The 17686-nt window shown below is 46.5% G+C and overlaps 1 protein-coding gene across 1 annotated transcript in view; it reads left to right on the top strand.

Annotated features, from left to right (window-relative positions):
- LOC149305719 (t-SNARE domain-containing protein 1-like) overlaps positions 1–17686 on the top strand; it is a 48973-nt gene that overhangs the window by 12657 nt on the left and 18630 nt on the right. Inside the window, exons 4-7 of the mRNA XM_089477306.1 lie at positions 8033–8123; positions 9038–9112; positions 9762–9818; positions 16775–16930. Of these exons, the coding sequence (XP_089333432.1) occupies positions 8033–8123; positions 9038–9112; positions 9762–9818; positions 16775–16930 (379 nt within the window). The remainder of the gene's footprint in view (positions 1–8032; positions 8124–9037; positions 9113–9761; positions 9819–16774; positions 16931–17686) is intronic.

Below are 17686 nucleotides of genomic sequence, written 5' to 3'. Positions count from 1 at the left end.
GCGACGTCAGGAGATCAGCGGACAGCCTGAGCTCACCCCCTGCTCGCAGAAGTCAGCATCGCTAGATCACTGCTGAACGATCGTGTGTAATAGTGCTTGGCGTGAGCACCGGTACACCGTTTTGCAAGGAATGCCCCATCGTTTGATAGAGCATTCCCTTTTGGTGAGGTTCTGACACCCGCTGGAAGGATCATGCTGGGATCTCCGATTGCTCCCCCTACTTGCTGATCATGATGTGATCAGACAGATCAGGGGGAGGAGAGGGAGGAAATGCCCCCCCCGGCAGCTATATTCGGTGGATGAGACGTGTTTGGCTGAGCACATACTTACCGCCAGTCAGCTGCTAAAAGATCCGTGTGTTAGAAGAGATGCCGCGGAGCAGCTGCTCCAGCTGGTATAATCCGGCCTTTGGCTGCATTCATCGTTCACGGACACTCTAGAGTGCAAGCTTTATTATGTATTATTTTCATATTAAATTTAATTAACTGTTACTTGTAACCATTATCTACAAATTACATGATTTCTGGTCATGCGGGTCCACCCATAATTAGTATTTTAATTATTTCTTTATTTTTAACATGGAAGCGGCCACGTACTTTCTATTTTTTTTTTTTTTTTTTTTTTAAATTACCCCCATTTTACAAACGGGATTTATTTCAAATATATATATTTTGCAACCTGGCATCTTTTTCTTTATTATCCTTTCACCTCATTTGATAATAATTTTAATGTACGGGCCCCTGACCGGTTGAATCCTGGGAAATAGAGCCGTCGACTTACGATAATATAGATATTTCACCGACCCTGTAAAAAAAAGAAAATATATTTGAATCTTTTAGAAACTTTTTTTCACTCTTAAACCATCGCTTTCATGTCAAGATTAAAGATCAGCGGGTGTAAAGGGGGGAGGGGCACGGAGAGCGCTAATCCCACGAGTGTACGCGGAGCGTTTAAGGTATTACTTTGATGGTCTTAGCATATTAGCAGGACTGTAAGCGACGTGTCGGAGCGTTTATGGAAATGTTTCTTTATCCCCCGAAGCCGCCTCAAAGCAGAGTAAGGACTCGACACGAGATAGGATGAAAGGCCGACCCTCAGTGATACAAACTGACACTTTAAAGCGGGCCGCGCCGGGATCCCTTTGTTAAATCGCCGTTTAGTTAAACGCTTCCAGCCTTTGACTCGATTCATCAAAGTTTGCTGAAAAAGTGCAAAAATCAGAAATTTGGCTTCTAAAAACGGTTTAAAAAAGGCTGCCTTGAAAGACCTCTCTGGTGCAAAACAGGTGGATTGCAAAAGAGTTTTAAAGAGGGTCGTAGACAAGTGGAACAGCCTCCCAGCAGACGTGGTAGAGGGTAATACAGTGAGGGTATTAAACAGACAGACATACGGCTCCTGAATCTAAGACGAGGCTGACGACTGATTAAGGTTTGAGTCGTTACAGCAGGAGAAACGGCCTACTAGATGGGGGACGAATGGGGCCGATCTTTCATCATTCTTTTACCAAACTATTAAGTATTAATACACCCCCCAAATCCGGTATTGTTGGCACCCCGGTCTATGACACATGCTGTTTAGCAGCCAAGGCACATATAGTAGTAACGAGTCTCAGCAGCTCCATCTGGTTCTCTGCCTACAATGTGCCGCGAATCACCGCGAGTCGTTACAGCTTCTCGTTCTTCATTCCTCGTAATTACCGTTATAGGATTATTCCTCCTCCCCCCTCACCACGCGCTCGTCCAACAAAGAAAAAAAACTCTGCCATCTGGAAAAAAAAATTCCTGCGCAGAAGAACGCCGATCTGCTGGGAGGCTGTTCCGCTTATCTACCACCTTCTCAGTAAAGTAAAACATGTAGAGTTTTCCGCTTCCTTTTATTCCGAACTCCGTCGATGTTTATAATTAAAGTCTTTGTGGTACAAAGTTTGTAAAGCAGTCGCGTCACCCCGGCAACTGCTGGGATGCTCCTGCTGATTGGGTCGCTCCAGTGGTTGCCGTGGTGATAATCCCACTTTTTCAAACTTTGCAATTGAATCCCTTTCTGTACCTAATCCCCAAAGTATTTAACGTAACAAATTGCTGTTTAGAGCGAAAGGAATTGGCGGTAATCTCTGTGTAACTGTAACGGTATCGATGTACGGCCGCGCATGGCGTGTCGGCGTTAAGGTGTCCGTATGTATCCATCCATCCATTCATTCAGTGCGACTTCAGCAACATTCTATGTGAAGTGCTCTGGAGCGACGTTATTGGTAATTATGCAACCCTATTGGTCCTGTGCTGTAAAAGGGGGCCCCCGCAGCCAATGCACTGCCGGAGGGCCCCCAAACCGAGGGTGGTCGCTCTCAAGGTCAGGAATGCAGTTGCGTGATGTTATGTTACCCCACTGCTCACACACTGTGCCGAGCAGAAAGAAAGCTGCGGTGGAGGGAAGGGGTGAGAGCGTATGTGTGTGTGCGAGTTAGCATGTGTGTGAGAATGAGAACGTATGTGTGTGCGCCAGTTAGCATGTGTGTGAGAATGAGAGCGTATGTGTGTGTGCGAGTTAGCATGTGTGTGAGAATGAGAGCGTATGTGTGTGTGCGAGTTAGCATTAATGTGTAAGTGATGGGAAATGTGTGAGGATAAATGTTAGTGTGAGTGTGTGTAAATATGTCTGCCAGTGTGGGGGAAGGGGCAGATGCGGGCCAGTTGTCTTTAGCTGCCCCCTAGTGCCAGCCCTCCCCTGCTCCAAACCCTTATCCAGGCTAGGCTGACGCTTCCTCAGTCCCACCAAAGCAGCGTGGGATAACCACGAGGGAGCAGAAATCTGTCACCGGCATACCCCTTCTTGAGCCGGTTGTTAGTGTGTCAGTATGTCTGTAAGCACTCTGCGTGTTAGTGCGTGTCAGTATGTCTGTAAGCACTCTGCGTGTTAGTGTGTGTCAGTATGTCTGTAAGCACTCTGCGTGTTAATGTGTGTCAGTATGTCTGTAAGCACTCTGCGTGTTAGTGTGTGTGTCAGTAGGTCTGTAAGCACTCTGCGTGTTAGTGTGTGTCAGTAGGTCTGTAAGCACTCTGCGTGTTATTGTGTGTCAGTATGTCTGTAAGCACTCTGTGTGTCAGTATGTCTGTAAGCACTCTGCGTGTTAATGTGTGTCGGTATGTCTGTAAGCACTCTGCGTGTTAGTGTGTGTCAGTAGGTCTGTAAGCACTCTGCGTGTTAGTGTGTGTCAGTAGGTCTGTAAGCACTCTGCGTGTTAGTGTGTGTCAGTAGGTCTGTAAGCACTCTGCGTGTTAGTGTGTGTCAGTAGGTCTGTAAGCACTCTGCGTGTTAGTGTGTCAGTAGGTCTGTAAGCACTCTGCGTGTTAGTGTGTGTCAGTAGGTCTGTAAGCACTCTGCGTGCTAGTGTGTGTCAGTATGTCTGTAAGCACTCTGCGTGTTAGTGTGTGTCAGTAGGTCTGTAAGCACTCTGCGTGTTAGTGTGTGTCAGTAGGTCTGTAAGCACTCTGCGTGTTAGTGTGTGTCAGTAGGTCTGTAAGCACTCTGCGTGTTAGTGTGTGTCAGTAGGTCTGTAAGCACTCTGCGTGTTAGTGTGTGTCAGTAGGTCTGTAAGCACTCTGCGTGTTAGTGTGTGTCAGTAGGTCTGTAAGCACTCTGCGTGTTAGTGTGTGTCAGTAGGTCTGTAAGCACTCTGCGTGTTAGTGTGTGTCAGTAGGTCTGTAAGCACTCTGCGTGTTAGTGTGTGTCAGTAGGTCTGTAAGCACTCTGCGTGTTAGTGTGTGTCAGTAGGTCTGTAAGCACTCTGCGTGTTAGTGTGTGTCAGTAGGTCTGTAAGCACTCTGCGTGTTAGTGTGTGTCAGTAGGTCTGTAAGCACTCTGCGTGTTAGTGTGTGTCAGTAGGTCTGTAAGCACTCTGCGTGTTAGTGTGTGTCAGTAGGTCTGTAAGCACTCTGCGTGTTAGTGTGTGTCAGTAGGTCTGTAAGCACTCTGCGTGTTAGTGTGTGTCAGTAGGTCTGTAAGCACTCTGCGTGTTAGTGTGTGTCAGTAGGTCTGTAAGCACTCTGCGTGTTAGTGTGTGTCAGTAGGTCTGTAAGCACTCTGCGTGTTAGTGTGTGTCAGTAGGTCTGTAAGCACTCTGCGTGTTAGTGTGTGTCAGTAGGTCTGTAAGCACTCTGCGTGTTAGTGTGTGTCAGTAGGTCTGTAAGCACTCTGCGTGTTAGTGTGTGTCAGTGTGTCTGTAAGTACTCTGTGTTTGTAAGTTTGTAATATTTTCAGCACTGATGCCCAGGTAGAAAAAAATGCATTATAATCAGGACTTTGCAAACCCAACACATCATAGCTCCCATTTTATTGGTAACCCCCCCCCCCCAAAAAAAAGAGGGATCCTGACTAGGATCTCTTTGAGAGAGTAGTTGGTAAGTGGAACAGCCTTAAACACGCATGGGATAGGCATACGGCTCCTGAATCTAAGACGAAACCAACGACTGATTAAGGTTTGAGTCTTTACAGCAGGAGAAACGGGCGACTAGACGGGGGCCGAATGCCGGCGGGTTCTTTGTCACTTGCTGCCTTTAAGTTAGTTACAGAATTCTGCTTCCCCTCCCCCATCCCAGCGATGTCTCCATATATGAGTAGTATCAGCGTGTGGGTAGCCGCTGGTTGCGCAGGATGGATTCCCTGGGAATGTCTGCAGATTGCGTCCTGACTCACAGCTCGTCATCAGCGCCGTGTCAGCCAAGCTCCGCGTGGCGCGTGTGCCGGACCCCCGGCGCGTTCATACTGGGGGCTGAGGGGACTGGGCAGGTTCCCAGCGCTTCCCTTCTGTCCGGTCACAATCCGTGTAAGAGATGTCCAGCTCGGTACGTCAGCCTGTTGGCCCATCTGGTCTGCCTCTCCCGGAGTCCTTTTAACTCCTTAAGATAGCTTTATGCACGTCCCAAACTTTCTTGGCTGTGCTGTTTCCACAGGAACTCTGTTCCAGGTATCTACTACCCAATCTTTATGATGAAGACACACCGGCTCATCATACAGAGGTGGTCGTAATTGGCGATTGCTGCGTCCACGGGGTGCGTTCAGCCGCTCAGCCTGTTTCCTGGGACTGTTCCTTAAAGCTTTATTCCATGTATCCGATTAAAAATACATTAAAAAAAACATTCCGCTGATTTCTTTTTTTTACCCGGTTGTAGTTTTTCCCCCCCATAATATAAAGTTTTCAGGCAGCTGCATATCAGCCGTTTGTATGATTCTCGTTCTGTTATCTGACCCCCGATCTACTAAACACCGCGACTCCTTATCATACTGCCTGTGGGAAACAATAGAATGGATCAGTCTTAATCACCCAGCTGGGGGTTATATTACTGTATACAGCGCTGGGGGGGTTATATTACTGTATACAGCGCTGGAGGTTATATTACTGTATACAGCGCCGGGGGTTATATTACTGTATACAGCGCTGGGGGGTTATATTACTGTATACAGCGCTGGGGGGGTTATATTACTGTATGCAGCGCTGGGGGGTTATATTACTGTATACAGCGCTGGGGGTTATATTACTGTATACAGTGCTGGAGGTTATATTACTGTATACAGCGCCGGGGGTTATATTACTGTATACAGCGCTGGGGGGTTATATTACTGTATACAGTGCTGGAGGTTATATTACTGTATACAGCGCTGGGGGTTATATTACTGTATACAGCGCTGGGGGGTTATATTACTGTATACAGCGCTGGGGGGTATATTACTGTATACAGCGCTGGGGGTTATATTACTGTATACAGCGCTGGGGGTTATATTACTGTATACAGCGCTGGGGGTTATATTACTGTATACAGCGCTGGGGGTTATATTACTGTATACAGCGCTGGGGGTTATATTACTGTATACAGCGCTGGGGGGGGGGGTTATGTTCATTTTCACGGGATTTCCCATTTTTAAAGCATGGTTATCGATGACAGGAAGGATAGATGCTGTGAGAAAGGAAACTCCGTTACAGGGAGAATAAGGGGCTCCGTATGTTGGGGGATGGGGTACTCTGCTGACCTGAGGGGTATATAAAAAGACCCCTCAAAAAAGGGGTCTTGGAGACACATGTTCTGTAAAGGCTGGCAGCTCTGCGTTGTTCGACACGTATAACTCCCACAGCCCTGCGGGGGAATGACGCCCCCCCCCGGCGCCGAAACGCGTGGGAATGTGTGTCACCATGGTTACCTGATTGAACAGTAATGACAGTCCTTTTATTAGAATACTAATATTAAAAGGCAATGGAGGCTCCAGGCATGCGCCGTCGGGGCCCAACCGCAGCGACACAAAGCTTTTGAGATACTGTGATGAGCAGGTAATTAGAGTCATATAAAACGGAGTCTTAATAACTGCCGGGGAGGAAAAATCATTCAAAGAAATCCTAATCAGGGGTTGTAACCGCTAACCCTTTCAGTGCCAGATTACGGCGTTCCTGGCTAAAAATGTATCGCGTGTCAGTGTTTAAAGAGTTAAAATGAGTGGTTTTGTACAGTCAGGAGTACTTTCCGCGCACCGGGGTTTGTACGGACCCCCCCCCCCCCACAGCGTTTGGCGGTAAGCATGCCGTGATATTGGCAGGTGCGTTCCGCAACATGCATTTGCAACTTTTTGTCCACACGAAGCCCCCACAAGCAGGGGTTTCAAATCAAACGGAGGGGTTAAAGCACCTTTTAACTGTTTGGTTGCTGTCATACAAATAGAATGTTAATATTTACCTGAAAAAAAATATAAACCGGAAAAAAACACAAAAAAAAAAGTTTTAGCAGCCTTCCTTGATTCGTTGATTTCTCAGCGATGCTTACCTGTACATATAAGGTGTATTCCCATAAAGGGTTAAAAGTACTCATCACGAAGCGGCTCCTGGGGGCTGAAATCCACACAGTTCCTCCAGCCGGTCCGGGTTCCTTAACCTTTATCTCCCGCGGCCTCGGACTTGGGGAATCCCTTAACCTGCAGCAGACAAGTTACACCAACGGTCAAAAGTTTGGGGTCACTTAGTCATTTCCTTGTTTTTGGAAGAAACGCAGATTTTGTCCATTAAAATAGCATGAAATAGATCAGAAATCCAGCGCAGACGGGGTTAATGTTATAAATGACTATTGTAGCTGGAAACGGCTAATTTTTAATGGAATCTCTTCATAGGCGTACAGAGGCCCTTTATCACTCCCATCACTCCTGTGTTCCAATGGCCCTTTATCACTCCCATCACTCCTGTGTTCCAATGGCCCTTTATCACTCCCATCACTCCTGTGTCCCAATGGCCCTTTATCACTCCCATCACTCCCATCACTCCTGTGTCCCAATGGCCCTCTATCACTCCCATCACTCCTGTGTCCCAATGGCCCTTTATCACTCCCATCACTCCTGTGTCCCAATGGCCCTTTAGCACTCCCATCACTCCTGTGTCCCAATGGCCCTTTAGCACTCCCATCACTCCTGTGTCCCAATGGCCCTTTAGCACTCCCATCACTCCTGTGATCCAATTGCCCCTTATCACTCCCATCACTCCTGTGTGCCAATGGCCCTTTATCACTCCCATCACTCCTGTGATCCAATGGCCCTTTAGCACTCCCATCACTCCTGTGTCCCAATGGCCCTTTAGCACTCCCATCACGCCTGTGATCCAATTGCCCCTTATCACTCCCATCACTCCTGTGTGCCAATGGCCCTTTAGCACTCCCATCACTCCTGTGATCCAATGGCCCCTTATCACTCCCATCACTCCTGTGTCCCAATGGCCCTTTAGCACTCCCATCACTCCTGTGTTCCAATGGCCCCTTATCACTCCTATTACTCCTATGTTCCAATGGCACGTTGAGTTCGCTGATCCAAGTTTAAGTTTAAAAGGCTAATTAATGGCTAGAAAACCCTTTTTCGATTATTACAGCCAGAAATGTCCTTTTCCATGAAAACGGCTCAGTGACCCCAAACCTTTTCTAACGGCACTGTATGTATATATTTGATGAATCCCGGATAGACGGTTGCGTAGCTCGGTGTTACCGTGTTTCATGGGGTTTTTTTTTTTTTGCAGCCATTTCACGCAGCAGGAGACCAACAACTTTGTCGTGTCCAGCACCAAATCTCTCCGCCATCTGTCAGAGGCTGTGCGGGGATCACCCCGGGTGAGTGCGGCAATTCCGTGGGCTCCTGCGCATGTCAGAGAGACAAGATAACTAGTACGAATATACACGCGGCACTCGCCACACCGAGCTGATGCTTTATGGCGATGCTAATGAAGTCTGTTCCTCCATAGACTTTCATTAGTCAGAGTGTCAGGATGGGTGATTAAGACTGAGCCATTCTATTGTTCCCCACAGGCAGTATGATAAGGAGTCGGGGGGTTTAGTACTTCGGGGATCAGATAACAGAGCGAGAATCATACAAACGGCTGATATGCAGCTGCCTGAAAACATATTTTGGGGCAAAAAATACAACTGGGGTAAAAAAATATATATTTTTAACCCGATATGAGGAATCCATTTTTTGGGGGTTTCCCCTCTGCGGGTTTTGAAGGTTTGCTCGGTTATTGTGTATCGCGTCCTTTGTTAAGAGAATATGTGGAGAATTATGAGCTGATGATTCTGTTTTGATCTCCCGGATCCCTTCCGCAGCCGATAATGACGGTAATTAAGACCCTCGCCGCGCTGCGCGATGTAAATATCCCCGCCGTTTATCGAAGACGCGCGTGAAAACATTTTCCCTACGAGTAATTGCGCATTATTGCGCTAGGCTCGGTATGGGAGCCGGCGGATCACGTGACCGCGTGTATTTTAACGCCCCCCTCGCCGCGGCACTTTGTGTGCGTAGCTGCCAACTACCCTGCGCCGCGCCGGCTGGGCCCGCCAAGGTCTGCTCCCATCAGACACAGGACCGTCCCTTTAAAACACAGGCTCCCTTTCCTAAATGTTAGCGTTTTTTAATGGCGATTTACCTAAAATCAGGCTTGTTAGTGTCTGTAAGTCGTTGTACTGCGCTACAGAATGTGATAGAAGCATATCGACTCTAGTAGTGATACGTTCTCGTTTGTCCTTCGCAGCAAGACCGGCTTCAGCTGGACCGAATAAAGAGCCAGTTATCAGATGCTATTCAGCGCTATGGGACTGTCCAAACGGTGAGACAATGTCGACATTAATCCCCCTCCCCCCAAAAATAAAAAGGGCTGCCTCCCTTAATTAAATTAACAGCCCTACAGATCAGGGCCGGACTTGGGGTGATTAGGCAGCGGTGGCACTTTAAGACCAGCGGCTGGCAAATTACATGCGTGCAGCGGTCGCAGGTTAGGGCCGCGTATCTGACCGGTATCCGCGCGCCGCAGGACCCCATCTGCCCCTGTAGGGACGATCTGTGTGAGTAAGCGGGCCTATAGGCATCGGCCCAGCGTGACCAGTCCGGGCTTTACTCATGCGAACCCCAGATTTCGGGGAGGAACAGAAGAATTTGGGGGGGGGGGATCACTTTTAATAAAGGGTTAAAAAATTATGTCGGCAAAGTGCTGGGGGGGGGGTGTTAAAATTTCTGTTTACATGGAAATGGTGTTGGTTTTCATCCTTTAATCTGTGTGTTCACCCGCACAGGGATGCCTTCTAGCACCGGAGATAAATATGAGTGGAAAGCAATTAAAACATAAATATACTTTAAAGTATGTTTTTTAAAGTAAGTTCTGGAAGTCTCGTTCCCCCGAAGGCGTAGTTGAAGGCGTATCATGTAATGGGAGATAAATGAGAACACAATTTTTTTTTTTCCCTTTCTTGATTTTGTAGAAAATAGCAGAAAAGTCAAAATCACTGCTGGCCGGCGGACAGAAAACCCCAAAACAAGTAAGTCTAAGATTGTAACATTGTAGCAACTCCTGTGTCAACTCTACACCCGTACAGGGTTCCATTTATCACTACCGGTTTCTGCTGGTTTCCTTGCTTTTGAAAGAAAAGCAGGTTTTGTCCATTAAAAAAACATGAAATGAATGAGAAATCCAGCGCAGACGGGGTTAATGCTGTAAATGACTATTGTTGCTGGAAACGGCTGATTTTTTATGGAATCTCTTCATGGGCGTACAGAGGCCCTTTATCACTCCCATCACTCCTGTGTTCCTATATCACTCCCATCACTCCTGTGTTTCCATGGCCCTTTATCACTCCCATCACTCCTGTGTTCCAACGGCCCTTTATCACTCCCATCACTCCTGTGTTCCAGAGGCCCTTTATCACTCCCATCACTCCTGTGTTCCAACGGCCCTTTATCACTCCCATCACTCCTGTGTTCCAGAGGCCCTTTATCACTCCCATCACTCCTGTGTTCCTATATCACTCCCATCACTCCTGTGTTCCAACGGCCCTTTATCACTCCCATCACTCCTGTGTTTCAGCAGCCCTTTATCACTCCCATCACTCCTGTGTTCCAGCGGCCCTTTATCACTCCCATCACTCCTGTGTTCCAATGGCCCTTTATCACTCCCATCACTCCTGTGCTCCAATGGCAACATCAGCTTGCGTATTTGCGGCTGGCAGTATCAGCGATTTACTCTCCTAGTGTTACAAGTCATATTAGAGACCGGCTTCAATCTCGTGACTGCTTTTTGGGGATCCTGGGTAGATACCGAACCGATGGTCCTTCCGTATGAGCATATAGGGTTAACTGGCCCTTGCTGACTTAAGGAGCCCTCTTAAAGGACATGGGAGGAGAGTGACCGAATAATCATATTTTCTTTCTTTTCTCTGAGATGGTGGTATGTAAGTGGAGAAGCCTCCCAGCAGAAGTGGTAGAGGGTAATACAGTGAGGGTGCTAAGCATGCAAACAATAAATTAATTTTGTGTCTTAACTCACAATAAAGATGTTCGAACCCAACCAAAGCCGCTTACGGAGCCGAGCACGCTCGCGTCCGCTCGGTGTCTGTCTGTCTGCGCGTGGCCCTCCGCCGGGATAAGGGGCCGTCGCTGTAAAAGCAGCAGATGGAACGTTTTATCCGAAGTGTCACCTTGTGTGAGGAGGGCGGAGAAAACCTGACTTTCTAAAACATTTAATATTTTAGAGTGTGCGAAGAAATCTCATTGAGACAAAAGAGAGCGGCCGCCCCGCCTGACTCTTGTAATCAGATTACGCCGCACTCTGCTCCGCGACCTTGGGAGATATTAGGAAGGATTGTGAGAGAGAGACCGCGGGGATCTCCTGTACAGTAAATCTATATATATATATATATATACAGTATGTGTATATATACATACAGTGTGTGTGTATATAAAATATTGAGAGCGATAGAGGTTTAAGATTACAGGAGGGGGAAGTTTATTTCAAAGAACAAAATGTTATAATCAACAACTAAGAACATTACTGAGAGGGTATACGGAAATGGTAGAGCCATCTTAACTTCCTGTTCTTGGAATCTATATTTTACTTTTCTAAGTTCACATACATTCTGCATGTTAAGTCTTACTTTGCATCCTCGCCGTGAGATATCTGTGATAATAGCGTCACGGAGGGACCTGCACGGCGGGAAACAATCTCTAGCGCTAGAGGCTCCTGCGCCGTCCGCTAAAACAATGCCGGGAGAGAACAGGAAGTGGATGGCCACTTCCTGTTTGGGCCAACAGGATCCCCTAGCGCACAGTTTTCCCCCTTTAATATTAGAGTGAATTCCAGCTGGTAGTTACGGATGTGATTTTCTTGACGATTGACCTGCAGATATTTCATTCATCGCTATTTTATAATTCATTAACACTACTAAGAAACCGCGCGGATGACCTGTGATGGGTCGACGGGTATATTTTTTCGGCGTTTTGCAGCTAAATGCAATGCTAGACTTTCTTGGCCAAGCCGCAGGCTTTTCTAACAGTGAATTAAATGAGCTTTTGGTTTTCCGCCTCTATTCTCTATATCTTTCCATTTCACGGAGCGTACTTACAGCAGCGGCGCGGAATGAGAGTGACCAATCTGATAACGCAGCGTGGCTGGGGTTCTGCAGAGCCCTGCCATGTGAAGAATAACAGATTGTCTTTGCCAGATAGAGCACAGAAGATTATCTGGTGTAAAAAGTCAGGGAGAGAGTATAATTGTTTCTGGAATGCGAAAAAGAGATCACTTTGCCCCAAAAAACTAAGAGCACAATGTCATAGTTATAATAATTATTAAACTTTTTATTTAAATTATTATTAAAAACTAAAAACACAATGTCATATTTATAATAAACATTTTATTTAAATTATTATTATTAATCCTAAGTGTTTATAATAATTAATAAACATTGTATTATTATTCATAGGGAGAGATGGTTTTTCTGTGTTTATTCTCTATATCTAATCATTAAATTATTTTTTTACATTTTTTTAATTATTTTCTGTTGAGACGTTAAAATATTCTCATTATGCTTTCTTTTCTGGTTAATTTAAAAATAGATAATTGGGTTATTTCCCATGATCTACCCTTTTTGCAACCGAACTCCTCCTCCTCGGATATCAATCCGACCCACAATCTCTAACTACTCCTCAGGCCATGTTTTCCCAGATTGTAACTCTTTCCGTAATCTAAAGGAGTTCTGAAAAATAAAACCTTGTTAAGCCGATAGGACTCCTGCCCTAACCCTGCGCGAGAGCAGATACTCAGTAACCGGCGCACTTCCAGGGACCCCCCCCGGCCTCACCCCCATACCCAGTAGAACGACACCAGAGTCTGTGATTTAAGGTGAAAGCCCCAGGTGCCGGGCCTTAACCACATCGTGAAGATGATGAGGGTACTCGTGCTGTTGTAAAGCCATGGAAGAACACCGTGGCACGGTAGTCTTCTTCTGGAACTCTCCCAAGAGGAGAACCGCTGAAGTCTTAAAGGTCATGTTGGGAGCCAGAAGGTCAACCCAAATCCCTCACCAAAAAGTCTTCAGGGACCCGTCTCCGCTGTGGCATTCCTAATTCAAAACAACACAAGCCATGAGCGCCCAACCCGGTGGCTCAACAAGGACACCTCGGACTTCCCTGCGTCGTCAGCCTCAACGATCAAGCGCTCACCTCTCATGGCTTCCTTCACATCTTCACCCCGTCGGTGATCTCAGGACCTCAACCAGCCCTCGTCATTACAGAATGGTAAATGGCGATCGAAGAGTGTTTGGCCAATGACTCGTCGAACATGGCGGTGGATGCCGGCGGCTTCAGAGCCCCACCACTCCCTGAACAACGTTAAAATATAACGAGGAACTACAGGACACAATGCGCGTTCCAAAAAATATTCACTATTCCGAAGAAGGGGACTCCGGAAGGAATAATACATTTCAGGGGCGTCCCACTCGAGTCATTTTGTTAAATTCAGGCACATTTATGTTGAATGCTGATTTTGCTTGTTATGGATTTCGTCGGTCTAGTATGGATTCAGGAGCCGTATGTCTATCCCATGCATGTTTAATACCCTCACTGTATTACCCTCTACCACTTCTGCTGGGAGGCTGCTCCACTTATCTACCACCCCCTCACTAAAGTAAAACTTCCTTACATTGGGAATAATAAAAGCATTCCCATTCTGCAGACACTTGTCACCCCAGCGTGTTGCGTGTTGATGTAGCTGCCACGTCTTTAACACACGTACGTGTTCAGCTATATTATTCCTTAACCTTTTTATAGCATCGTGGGGGCGAGTTGCAGCGTGAGCTTCGCCCCGTGACGCACCAAAAGGGTTAACCAATGACCTTAGACCTTTATACTCCTAGCCCTGCAAAATGATTTACCGCAGAAAAAGAAATCCCCGGAGAAATTACTCGATAACGTCTGTAATTCCATCTGAAGATACCCCCCCCCCTCTCTGTGACCCGTCCGTTTCTCCCGGAAATTATTACAGGCGCTCCAGGGAGCAGGGCCGGCCACAAAAATGGGGCCAAATCCTTGTGTTTCCGATTACAGAAAGCTCGGAAAATGCCAGAAATGGTCAAAGATTCCCAAGTTTCACGGATTGAGAGACCGGACGTTCTCTTTATATATATATATATATCCCTGGAATAGGTTTCTAGGCCGTGCCGGTAACCGCGAGGTCCGCTTCCCACCGCTGAAGTTCCGTTGTTGACCTAGAATATTAGACGCTGGTTTCTAATAATGTGTTTAGAGATTTCCGCTGGTCGTCATTAAAATGTATTATTATTTATTATTATTATTACCGTATTCGCTCGATTATAAGACGACCCCCCCCCCCAAATTTTAATATTTAGGGAAAAAAGCCTGAATGTAAGACTAGTAAATATTATTTCATGTAAACTATTTTTTTCATATTTAATAAAACCTATGATTGAGAAAAAGGCATTTTTTGTTTTTATTTCCTTTTATTTGCGCACCCACCCCCCAGTTATGCACATCTGCCCCCAGGCTTGCTACTCTGCCCCCTAGATTTGCCTTATACCCCCTATTTGCCACTCTGCCTCCCAGATATGCCTTATACCGCTATATATATATATATATATATATATATATATCCTTGATATTCCTTTTAACCCCCTATATGCTACTCTGCCTCCCTGATATTGTTTATACCCCCACCCCCATATGCTCCTCTTACCAGTGCTTCCCTAGACTTGTCCCCCGTGCTTCAGATTCCTTGGTGGGGCAGCCGGTGAAGGTCTGCGTGATGCACACAGACAACCTCCGCTGCTGCTGCCGGCACTTCCCCACGGCTTCTATGAATGAGCACTGGAATGAGCAGATGTGACGCCGGCGCTCCGTCTACGCGCATTCCACAGACCTATACCGTCCTGGGGAATAGGTCGCTGTATACCGTCCTGGGGGGAGATGTCGCTGTATACCGTCCTGGGGGGGAGATGTCGCTGTATACCGTCCTGTATACCTGACGTTAGGTAGTTAGTGACAGAGATCGTAAAATAACAAGGAGCTGCCGACATAAAAGGGATAAAAGTTTTAGAAATACTGGGAACCACATTCAGGGTTCCGGAGCGAGACCTCCTGCTGCAGAGGAATATTTTATAAATATATATATACATGCGCGGGGAACGCGGGCTCCAACGCTGCACATTCACAGTCATTAACAATGAACTCAGCAGGGACTTTCTAGCCGTTAATCCATGCAGAGCTCCTGTCCCTCCGGCCCAAAATACGCCTTTAATTAACCGAGGCATTGGACTCCGCGTCTCTAAAGCCCGGTATACGGATGCACACCTGGCTCGTAGCGCAGATAAGCACCCGCTTGGCACCCACCTGGCACCGTATTGTTATAAGGGCATCTCTCTAATTTACTAATTAAACTCCCGCCTGGTAATCCGCACAGGACAGATTGGAGGCCGTTATCGCTGTTCCTGGCTCTGGGACCCGCATCTCAGGAGAGACTGTCGGTTCATTCATTCATTCATTCATTCACAAAGAGGTGCGGATTAAGAGACTCCGCGTTAATCCATTTAAGAGGCAACGGAAATAGGAAGCTGATAACGCGCACAACCTGTCCTTGAAATGTTACCTTCAAAGAGCCACCGTCTTCCGTAACGACTCCACATTCTACAAAAGTTACCAAGCAACGCGATTACCTTTCACTTTGACTTCAAAAACCGTCACAGGTACATTACCCTCCATATACTATCACACATTATCAGTCATGTGATATTTGGGGGACTTTCCCGGCTCAAACACCACACTGAGCTGATGCTTTATGGCAATGCTAATGAAGTCCCTTCCTCCATAGACTCACTACTCAGAGTGTCCAACTGGGTGATTAAGACTGAGTCATTCTATTGTTTCCCACAGGCGGTATGATAAGGAGTCGGGTTGTTTAGTAGATCAGGGATCGGATAACAGAGTGAGAACTCTTACAAACGGCTGATATGCAGCTGCCTAAAAAAAATATTACGGGGCAAAAAACTAAAACCGGGGTAAAAAAAAAAAAAAAAGGATAGAGGGGAATATCCCTCGGCTGAGATACTTAGTTTAAAGGTTTGAATGCTGGGATCTGTGAGTGTGGCAGGGTCAGCGTTAGCTAATCCGGCCTGAAGATATCTTCCTTCTCCCCACCCCCCCACCCCACCCTTTTAAAGGCTGCCTAAGCCAATCAGCTACTTACAAATAGGAGAGCGGTAACCTAACGGGGAGGAATAATCATGCAGATGCATAGAATAAGAAGTTAAAATGCTGATGGGATACTATAAAGTGTAGTCTATTCACTATAATGATCCATTGGATTCAGGAATTATGGAAGATCCACATTAACGCTGAGATCTTCTATGCTACAAGAACAGCACACATATCGCAAATATGCAGCTGTCGACCCCTGTATAATGCCAAAAATATCAGTTTTTATATGCTTTATGTGATAATAAAAAGAAATAACTGTGTGTTTAAATCCAATATACACATAGGAGAGATTATATATTAAATGATTATTATATTGTTATCAACTATTATTATTATTATGTATTATTCTTGTTATGCTATATTAGTATTATGGTATATTATTAGTATTATTAGTAGTAGTAGCAGCAGTAGTATTAATATTATTATGGTGTATTCTTGTTGTTAAGTATAGTAAGATTCTTAATAGTATAGTAAGAATAATAAGAATAATATACCATAATATACATTAATTGTTATTATTGTTATTAATATCATTTTTAGACAACAATAAGAATAACACACCATAATAAAAATATAGATTTTATTATTATTGTGGTATCTAGTATTATTTATTGTTATCAAAGAATGAACACTGAAGATACTAAGAGCTGCTAATGCTGGTAATGTCTACTTAATGGCGGTTTGCGTCATCGCGTAGATAGTTATTTTGACCTACTCTCTGTTAATTCCTCCCCAGAGTCCCCACACGCCCTTCTCAGATATGGCGGACGACGAGAAGATATTCAACGGCGGGGACGAGGTTTGGCAGAACCAAAGCCAAAGTGTTTCCGAGATCAACGAGGAGGATCTGGACGGCATACGTCAAAAGGAGGAGGCTGTGAAACAGATTGAGGTACGCGGCGTCCAAATAACGTCGTTCTCACATCTCGTGTCCTCATGCGCAGTCATTCCCGGCGGCTCCGACCACGCGGCCTTTCAGGATCTCCTCAGACTTGATGAAAATAGTGGGGTGTAGGACCCTTTTGGTTTTCTTCCTTCGTAGACCAGGGAGGCAGCCGGTGATGTCCCCATTTCCTTCTCCTCCTAAATCATCGCAGTCCGTGCCGCCAGGCGTGCGTCCAGTGTGAGGGGCGCGTCCAGTGTGAGGGGCGCGTCCAGCGTGAGGGGCGCGTCCAGCGTGAGGGGCGCGTCCAGTGTGAGGGGCGCGTCCAGTGTGAGGGGCGCGTCCAGTGTGAGGGGCGCGTCCAGCGAGGGGCGCGTGAGGGCGCATCCAGCGAGGGCTCGTGTCCGTGGAGCCGAGGAGCTCTGCAGAGTGTCTCCCAGAGAAATACTCTACACAGGAGAGTTTGGGGTTAATTAATGTTCCTACATATATTTAAAGCTTGTGATCACGGTGTCGGTGTCTACACCTCCTGTGCTGAATTTGCTCCCTCGCTTTCATATCCAGGGGCAGCACCCCTTAGATGGGTTTTTCGCACCCTCAGCGCGGCCGGCGCCCCCCCCAGGACCCCCCGCTGCTCCACCATGCGCCTCTCCCAATGTTTCCAGGTCCTGCCGCAAGGTTACGATGCTCAAAATAGTCTTGGCAGCCCATGTCTAACAAGTGGAGCCTACGTGCAGGAGCTTCAGATCCTCCTCATCAGCCTGT

Source organism: Sceloporus occidentalis, unplaced genomic scaffold, assembly GCF_023333645.1.
Source record: "Sceloporus occidentalis isolate IW3139 unplaced genomic scaffold, rSceOcc1.0.p SCAF_11, whole genome shotgun sequence".
NCBI lineage: Eukaryota > Metazoa > Chordata > Lepidosauria > Squamata > Phrynosomatidae > Sceloporus > Sceloporus occidentalis.
The sequence above is the reverse complement of the archived record's forward strand: the minus strand, read 5'-3'. Positions and strand labels throughout refer to the sequence as shown.